This window comes from Helobdella robusta (assembly GCF_000326865.2).
Source record: "Helobdella robusta unplaced genomic scaffold HELROscaffold_40, whole genome shotgun sequence".
Taxonomy (NCBI): Eukaryota; Metazoa; Annelida; class Clitellata; order Rhynchobdellida; family Glossiphoniidae; genus Helobdella; species Helobdella robusta.
In genome coordinates this window covers 1,454,858-1,465,631 of record NW_008704903.1, presented here as the reverse complement: position 1 = coordinate 1,465,631, position 10,774 = coordinate 1,454,858, and the positions used below count along the sequence as shown (strand labels likewise).

At 34.9% G+C, this 10,774-nt stretch overlaps 1 protein-coding gene across 1 annotated transcript; it reads right to left on the bottom strand.

Moving 5' to 3' along the window:
* Positions 1-554: 554 nt before the first annotated feature.
* Positions 555-10,241, bottom strand: HELRODRAFT_84585 (hypothetical protein; the record flags this gene model as incomplete). Its single annotated transcript, XM_009025092.1, has 21 exons — positions 555-725; positions 1,050-1,129; positions 1,460-1,612; positions 1,806-2,003; positions 2,215-2,376; positions 2,667-2,834; positions 3,104-3,265; positions 3,531-3,631; positions 3,899-3,995; positions 4,311-4,492; positions 5,930-6,104; positions 6,322-6,444; positions 6,816-6,932; positions 7,451-7,573; positions 7,898-8,014; positions 8,473-8,589; positions 8,802-8,933; positions 9,030-9,082; positions 9,257-9,326; positions 9,683-9,805; positions 10,151-10,241. Coding segments are annotated over 21 exons (2,715 nt in total), but the record flags the coding sequence as incomplete, so codon positions are not given.
* Positions 10,242-10,774: the final 533 nt, after the last annotated feature.

Sequence of the window (10,774 nt, the reverse complement as noted above, 5' to 3'; positions counted from 1 at the left end):
TAACATACGATACGATACGATACATACATACATACATACACACACAGATACATACACACACACACATACATACATAAATACATACATACGTACACACACATACATACGAAAAATTAATCTATAAATAGCAACATTAATAATACTATAAATAGAAACAACGAATTTTGTAATAGGTATTCTTTCAAAGTAGCAAAAATTTGTCTTTTACAAACAGTTTTTAGCTTTCAAAATGTGTCTGCGTTTTTCGTTTTTTAGTAGCATAATAAAAATAAAAATAATAATTATAATAATAATAATTATTATGATTGCAATAAAGATAATAATAAAAATATAAAATAATTTATATATAATAAAATCAATTGTTGTTGTTGCCGTGTAATTTTTACCCCAAGCATTAAACCATTTACAATCAGATTCACCACGGTCACTATCATACCCTCATGATCATTATCATCATCGCAACTATTACCATCACTACGACAACATCATTATCATCACCATTATCATCATCATTCTAATCATCATCATCGTCGTCGTCATCTTCCTCATCTTTCTTATTTATTCTTATTAAAAAACTTATACACCTTATGCCTTAGAAATCTAATAAACGAATCAGGGAACTGAGAATGTTGTGTGTTGTTGTTGTTGTTGTTGTTGTTGGCATATTTGATGTAGTTGTAGGGCTGGGCTATCACCTCCATCAGAGAGGCCAGTAGTTTGCGATCCTGGTTTCATTTCGGGATTGATTGATTGATTGGAGGAGTGAATGAATGAATGAATGCATGGATTGATGAATGAATTAGTGAATTTATGAATGGACATATGAATGAATGGATGAATGAATGTATGGATAGATGAATGAATGGGTGAATGAATGAATGAAAAAATGATTGAATGACTAAATTAAAGAATGAAGGAGTATAAGAGTGAATGACTGTATGACTGACTGACAGAATGAATGAATGTTTGAATGACTAAATGACTAACAGACTGAAGAGATAAATGAATAATTATGACCAGAATTATATATAATTTTAGTCATAATTTACCTTAATAACGGCCTGGTGTTGAAATGAAGAATAGAGCTTGCCATCTCTAACTATATCATCAACTAGGTCTTGGTACTCCTCTGTTTAATTAATTAATAAATAAATATTACGAATAAATAATTATTATTATGAATAAATTAAAAATAATTTAAATGATAATAATATTAATAAAATATGATAATCACTATGACACATAATGAGAATCTCCCTAACGGTAACTAACGAATATTATTTAAAGAATAATACATAAGAATCACATCACACGCGCATACACACACACACACACACCCGCACGCATATGTATATATATATATATATATATATATATATATATATATATATGCACATACACACAGACACCCAAACACACGCACACACACAAACAAACAAACACAAACACACAGACTGACCGTTATATGTGGCATAGGGTATGGAAAAGCCAGCAGCGTTATTGGACTCGTCGGTCTTAAAATAGATCCAGAGGTCACGGCTACGAGATGTAAAAGCCACAGGGCTCTCCGAGGTCTCACACGTTTCGTACGTTGTTAAAGAATAGGGCGAGGCTAATTTACGTTAATTTATTCATACATTTCGGCTAATTTATTCATACCTTATTGTTAAGTTATTCGTACGTATGGGTTAGTTCGTTCATTTATATCGAGGCTTTCTTACAAGTAAATTCATTCATATACGTTCATAATGATATTCATGAGTGAAAAATAGAAATTACACAAAAAATGTACACATCAATCTCACCGGATTTCCTCATAACCAAAAAATCCTGACACTTATCCCCGCCGTAGAGGTAAATTTCCGGAATGACCACCAAAATTCGACGACCCTTTTCCGGTGCGATCTTCCAGGTGCACTCCACCTTGGATGGGTACTGACCGGGCCAGTTGGGGCTCTGAATGAAACCCTGTTGGAGCCCAATCTCGCCACCGCACTTGCGTTCTGTTTCGTTTCGTTTTCGTATGGTATGGTTTCGATCTCGTTTCGGTTGGTTCGTGATTCAATTTGATTAGGATTAATTAAAGTAATGAATGTGTTTAATATAATGCTTTAATATCTTGCCCGTAACTTCTTGTACCATTAAATTTTAAAAAACTCAGAACGAATTCTAAATTAATTTTGATGAATTGACAAAATTTATTTAACCCCTTACCCTTGCACTCCTCCGAAGATGTTGCCCCCTCCCCATCCGTCTGGGTGTCTCCGGGGCACGAGATGCAAAAGTTTTGCCCCTCTTCCGGTTGGTAGGTGTCGTGGGAGCATCTCAAGCAATGATTCTCATCTCTGCTGAAGTATTCGCCAGCTTTGCAGCGTTCTGATTGGTTGGTTGGTTGGTTGGTTGAGTTAGAGGTTTGGTTGGTCAATTTGAATGTTTGGTTGGATTAATTTGACTGGTTGATTGATGTGATTGGTTGGTTGGTCAATTTGACTGGTTAATTAATTTGATCATTTGGTTGAATAATTAATTAATTAATTAATTAATTAGGCCTCAATTTTTATCTTATTTTCGATTTTTGATGGTAATTAAAATATTATACATGTGATTAAAATTAAATGAAGAATGAAAAAAATAAAGAAAATAAACTAAAAAAATATGCCAGAAACCAGGGACGAGACACTCGTTAAATCCGACAGCTGCAGTCCTTGCAGTTAGGATCCCATTCCCACACGGAATGCACATCATGCGTGCGTGGTCGGGCTGGTAGGTGCCGAGTGGGCATGGTCGGCAGGGTTTCAATCCATTTTCTGAGTAATGTCCGGGAAGACAGGAATCTGTGTGTGTGTGTGTGTATGTATGTGTGTGTATGTATGTGTGTGTGTGTGTGTGTGTGTGTGTGTGTGTGTGTAGGCTGTTTGTGTTTGTGTATGTATGTATGTGATTGTATAACAACATTTTTAACGCTAAACGGCCTAGGATGATCTACAGCGTCAACAAAAAATAAAAACACAACACCACGACCCAAAACAACAACAGCAACAACTACAACAACAATTTCAACAGCAGCAACAACAACAGCAACAACAACTGCAGCAGCAACAACAACCTCCACATTCGAGGGCACTTTTGGCCCCAACGACCCCATTTTGAAACTCGTTGCATCTCTTGCAAGTTGTCTGTCCTTCCTCGTCTTGGTAGGTGCCTGGAGGGCAGGGCTCGCACCGGTTGGTTTGGTTGTTGTGGAACGTGGCTAAACTACACATCACTGATTCCAAATTAGGATGATGTTTATGCGGTGTTAATTTTTAATCCACACCAATACAACCATATTTAAGGTACTAATTTAAACCAACCAGTTATATTTAACAGTCCGACTCACCAAATCAAACCAACCAACTTTACATCAGATCAAATAATCTGGTCATATTTAAAGGGCCAGTTCTAATTAGCCAATCATATCTTTATTTCAAAATTAATATAATAATTATATTAATAATAAAATCATAATAATAGTAACAACAAGAACTGACCGCATTTTTTCTTGACCAGTACTTGACCCGGTAGGCAGACATCGTGCGGCTTTGAAGACCTCCACGAGTTCTCAATCACTTTGTAAGGTCTTCCATCGTATCTGTATTAAAAAAAACAGGCATATAGTATAGTGGCCGAGTAGTGTAATGGCTACAGACGTCTGGATCTATGCCGCAGTGACCTGGTTCGAAAGCAAACAGATTCCCGTGGGCTATATGTGAATTGTATGATGACGCGTTGATACAAAGGTTCAGATCTCAGTTGCTAATTAGAAAATAAACAACCATTTTTTTAAAAGTTAATTAAACTAAGTGATTCAATTAATTAATTAATTAATTAATTAATTGTGTCTCATTACGGTACTGACTTAATCGAAACGTTCGGCTTCATGTCTCGTTTTAATCTAACAAAAGATCTCTTCCTCTCTACCATTCGTTTTCGCGTGCATTCGATACCGCAGTCCTCTGTTCGTGTGTGTGTGTGTGTGTGTGTGTGTGTGTGTGTGCGTGTGCGTGTGTGTGTGCGTGTTAGTTATTATGATTTATAATTAAATAACAACATTTCATCGTTGAATGATGATGAGCTTTCATGACTATATGATAATGCCATTCGATTAAATTATAGTATTCCATAATTGAATAATAATACTCTATGATTGAATAATAATACTTCATAATTAAATAATGATACTCTATGATTGAATAATAATACTCCATAATTAAATATTTATAATAATAAATAATTAAAATGATATTTTGTATAAAAAAAATCTCTTGAACCAGTCGGGGCAGTGGACTTAACTTCGATCTCAAACTCAGCCGAAACAAGATTCCTCCTACCGTCATAATTATTATTATAATTATTATTACTGCTATTATTATTATTATTGTTGTTGTTGTTGTTGTTTAGGTGCCTAAATTTTCGCTTGACAGTGTTGCACTTGAAGTCGAGAAACTTGACGCTACAAAGGTCACCAGAACAGATTTTATGCGAGGTTGAATCTGTATTGGTTGTAAAATTTATTTATAATGTTTCACAAATAAATAATTATTATTAATAATAAATAATACTATTAATAAAAACTAATTGTATTAAGGTGTCAAATTCAGGTTCAACCAATCGAATTCTAGGTACTAATTCAAATCAGCTAATCATATTCAAGGTAGCGATTCAAACTGAGCAATCACATTTCAGGAGTCAATTTAGATTAACCAATCATATAGAGGGTAGAAAAAATTTTAACCAATGAGAATGGAGTTCAGTTGTTTCTCAATGTCTTTGTAATTTTTCTTCTTGTTGATATCGCAGTGATCTGATAGCAGGGTGAACCTGCCCTTACCCTTAAACCCAGGAGTTAAAACGTGCTCTGAATGAATGATTGATTGAATGAATGAATTAATGAATGATGAATGAATGAAAGAGTAAACGAATGAATGAACATTACATAATATGTGGATCTGAAATAAAACAACCAAACAGAACGAGTGAGTGAAAGTTGGCCGACATCCCAGAGAAATAAACGTCTAGTTACATTCGCGAACATGAAATTTTACGAGCAAAACTATTAAGTACGTGATAATAATAATAATAATTAAATAATAATAATTCATAATTAAATAATAATAATTCATAATTAAATAATAATAATTTGTAATTAAATAATAATAATAATAATGACTATTACGTGCTGCGCATGTACCAATGAAAGTTTATTATTTTTCTCCGTTATTTTTGTTCTAATTATTGATATAATTATTATTATTGGTAGTAGTTGTAGTAGTAGTAGTAGTAGTAGTAGTAGTAGTAGTAGTAGTAGTAGTAGCTGCAACAGTAGTAGTAGTAGTAGTAGTAGTAGTAGCAGTAGTAGTAGTGATAGTTGCATAACAGAGTAAAAGAATATTCTTTACACTTGAAATAATGTGTTATTTTTTCTTCCTCCCATCGTTCACTTAACATACTTTGGGATAATTTTTGCTGCAGATTTTTGTGAAACTTTCCAATAGTTAGCAACAAAATCCATAAAAATATCATATTGTATCATATCGTATCGTATCATATCGTATCGTATCATATCGTATCGTATCGTATCATGTCATATATCTTCACATCACATCGTATCCTATCTTACATTCTATCATATGATAATCATTCTCATCTTCATCATCCTCATCATCATCATTATCTTCATCATCGCCGAAACAACCTGAACAAGAAGGCAAGGGCAGGCCCTTAATTTCGTGGGTCCATTTGTTGTTGTGGTTGTTGGCGTCAGTAGGGTCACATTCCGTCACAAAGGTTCTTTCCAACTGGGGGGTCGTGAATTGACTACCAGACATGCAGCTAAGTTCGCAGATCTGATAGTGATGATGATGAAGATGATAACGATGATGATGATGACGATGATAATGACGATAACGATGATGATGATGATAACGATGATGATGATGATGATGACGACGATGATGATGATGATGATGATGATATCAGCAAATAAATGACCTCTTTGTTTTCTTCTGTTGAACACTTCACAGAAACTTTAGCTGGGAACCTCAATGGGCTGCAACCGACCGACTCTAACGATGATGATGATGATGATGTTTTTGTTGATTTAATCACGTGACCGACGTTGTCATCACCATCGTCGTCGTCATCATCACGTCATCATCACTATCGTCATCATCATCACCATCACCACCATCATTATCATCATCACCATCGTCGTCATCATCATCACGTCATCATCACCATCGTCACGTTATCATTATCATCGTCATCATCATAGCCACAAACCCACGCAATCTTTCATGTTTGTATGGAGCCTGTAGCCATCGTGGCAGCTACACACGAATCCGCCATCCGTATTTACACACGTATGCTCACAGCCACCGTTCGAGATGGAGCATTCGTTTTTATCTGATTGGTTGGTCATCATTAATCAGCTGGCTGCTATTATTAGCAACATTATTTATAGCAACATCAACAACAATGTCGTCGTCGTCGTACATATAAACAAACAAACATACAAACAAACATACAAACATATATATATATGTTTATATATACACATATACACACATACGAACCGTGCCTACAACACAGCTACTACATTCAGATACATACTTACACACTATAACTACGAAAGAGAACGAAACATACATACACGCAAAACGAAACATACATGGAAAACGATACTTATACGATACTACACAAAACGATAAGATGCTACACAAAACGATACGATACTACACAAAACGATACGATACTACACAAAACGATACACGAACCGGCGCAGTGAGTTCCGCCGTATTGCTCGTAACCATGCCGGCAACTACATTTGAAACTGCCAGGTGTGTTGATACACTGGTGGTCGCACGAGTCTTCGAACTGACATTCGTCTATATCTATTCAGGCAAAACGATACGATACGATATTTATTTACATCAAAAAAAAATGAAGCCAGGGCGACTGTGATAAGGCTCACACTGAGCTCATTCAGCACAGCCACTTGAAAACAAATGTTCACAAATTAACACACGTGTGTATGTATAACCAAACGTCAAATTGAAAATAATGAGAAATTTGAATGAAATAAGTTAGATTGAGTATTTCTTCTGTCATCAAAATTTAACAAAAACAGTTTTAAATTCTTTTAGAACATAGCAAGTGATGTTTCGCTTTAGTTTTATTTAGCTTTATCCGAGAACCAAGACACAACACGCGTCAACCAACTCCGTATTTGTTTTTTGGATGACCACATACATACATACATACACACATACATACACACATACATACACACATACATACATACATACATACATACATACATACATACATACATACATACATACATACATACATACATACATACACACACAGACACAAACACAGACACACACAAACACACACACACACTAACCTACACACGTCAGTCGGTCGGTATGAATCTTGTAACCCTTCAGGCAGGTGCATTCGTAGCTCCCCTGCGTGTTTATGCAACCGTCGCTGCAACCACCATTCTTAGTCTTGCATTCATCGATATCTGTTCATCATTTTGATTGTCATCATTATTATTATCATTATTATTAAAGGTTAAAGGTTAAAGGTCAATCTATCTTGTGCACTTCAGTGGTTAGTGTCATTATTATTTTTATTATTATTATTATTTTTATTATTATTATTATTATTATTATTATTATTTTTATTATTGCTACTTTTGCCGTCATTATCACCGTCATCTCATTTCAGAAATTGTCATCATGTCGTCGTCATCATTTTCACATCATCGTGACGTCATCATCATCGTATCATCGTGACGTCATAATCACATCACCGTGACGTCATCATCATCGTCACAGTGACCTACCTTCGCAAGACCTCCCGTTGTCCTTGAGGGTGTAGCCCGCGGGGCAAGAGCAGTGGGGCCCGTGCTCGGTGTTGGTGCAGATCTTGTCACAACCGCCATTGTTCACTTTGCACGTTGCTACAATAATAATATTAATAATAATATTAATAAATTAATAATAATAATAATAAATTATTAATAATAAATTATTAATAATAAATTATTAATAATAAATTATTATTATTATTAATAAATTAATAATAATAAATTAATAATACATTAATGATAACTTGATTAATTAGTATGATTAGATACGATTAGATATATCGTATCGTATCGTATCGTATCATGTCATATATATCTTCATATCACATCGTATCCTATCTTACATCATATCATTATCACATCTTCATCATCCTCATTACTGATAACCCAATTACTCACTCACTCAATTACTTAATTAATTAATTAATTACTTACATAATTAATTAATTCAATAATAATAATTCAATTCAATCAATTAATTCAATAATTAACAACAATAATAATTAATTAATAACTCACTCAATTACTTAATTAATCAATTGATGACTAACCGACACATGAAACAGCGTCTGCCTGCAGCTGGTAGCGGCCGTGGCAGCTACACTTCGTTCCGAGTGGCGTGTCATGGCAGATGTGCTGGCAGCCACCGTTGTGATGCTTGCAGGTCGCTGGTTGTGATGATGATGACAATAACAATAATAATAATAATAACCATAATAATTAATAAGTAATCGTTTGATCTTTTAATGGCTTTAATCAAGCAGTCAAATTTTAACTTATTAATTCTGGTAATGGACTAATAAATGCATACATGTGTACAGTGCACACACACACAAAAACACACAAACACACGCGCGCGCGCGCACACACACACACATACCTTTGCATTCACGTTTCCCGCCAATTTTGACCATCTGATAATTTGGATGGCAAAGACATTTTATAGCGCCTGATTTTGTTGGCTGACAGATGTGCGGGCAGTTGTAATCTTCACGGCACCAGTTCTTTCCTTCTGATTGATTGGTTGATTGATTGATTGGTTGATTGATTGATTGATTGATTGATTGATTAATTGATTGATTGATTGATTGATCGATTGAAAACTAACTTCTACAGCTACGTCCATCCTCCGACAAATGATAACCGTCCCTACAAAGACACCTGCAAAGATGATGATGACGATGATGACGACGATGATGATGATGATGATGATGACGATGATGATGATGACAATGGAGATGATGATGGTAATGATACGAATGACGTTGTTTTGGATTTTCCACGTTCGTCCAGATCTGATCATCCATAAGAACGAACGAACAAAAGAACACGAACCTAAAATTTCCCATCGTGTTTGCGCACACTTGTTCACACCCGCCATTGTCCTGTTCACACTCGTTTATGTCTGGTCATGATAATGATTACGAAGACGACGATGATGATGATGATGATGGTGATAGTAATGATGGTGATGGTGAGGATGGTGATAGTAATAATGGTGATGGTGATGATGGTTATAGTAATGATGGTGAGGATTGTGGTGATTTTCATTTGTCTCGTTGTTACTGAAGATAATGACGAACGATAAAAGAATTATTTATGATGGTGAAAAGAATAAAAAGAATTAATGATAATGATTATGATGATGACGACGACGATGATAATATTGCTGATGGTGATGATAATGGTGACGATGATGATGATGATGATATCAGTGATGACGATGACGATGATCAAGAAGATGACGACAACAATACCGACCGACGCAATTCTTATCATCGGCATCAAGTTTGAAGCCGTTGTAGCAGCTGCAGAGGTAGCCACCGTTGCTGTTGATGCACCTGTGGACGCAACCACCGTTTTCTACCATACATTCGTCTACGTCTGAAATTTGTTGGTGATGACGACGACGATGATGACGACGATGACGACATAATACTACTGCTACTACTACTATTACTACTACTACTGCTGCTGCTACTACTGCTGCTACTGCCACTACTACTACTACTACTACTACTACTACTACTACTACTACTACTACTACTACTACTACTACTAAAACTACCTCTACTACTACTACTACTACTAATAACAATAACAATTATAACAACAATAACATTAATAATAACAACAACAACAACAATAAAAATAACAACAACAACAACAATAATAATAACAATAATAATATTAACAACAAGAATAATAATAATGATAGTTAAAACAGACCCAAGCAATAATTTCCATCCCCGTAAAATCCTTCTCTGCACTTGCATGTGAAGGATCGCGAGGAGTTGAAGCAGTCGGCGTTCTTGTCGCAGTAACGACGTTTGTTTTGTTGATGTTGTTGTTGTTGATGTTGATGTTGTTGTTGATGTTGTTGTTGTTGATGTTGTTGTTGATGCTGTTGCGATGACCGATTATGTTGTTGTTGTTGTTGTCGTTGATGTCTTTGGTGTCTTTTATTCTTTTTGTTGGTGTTGATGTTGTTGTTGTTGGGATAGCGTTTCAGATTTCTCTTATGTTGTTGGTTGTTGTTGTTGTTGGGTTTTGTTGGAAGTGTTATACACTGCTCGACTGTTTTTGTTTAATGAAAATTAAATAATGATAATATTAATAATAGCAAAAATAATATTGGAATTGTGTAATACCGGTAACAATATGTATGTATTTATGTATGTATGTATGTATGTATGTATGTATGTATGTATGTATGTATGTATGTATGTATGTATGTATGTATGTATGTATGTATGTATGTATGTATGTATGTATGTATGTATGTATGTAGGTATGTATGTATGTATGTATATATGCATGCATGCATGCATGCATACATGAAATAAAAAGCTT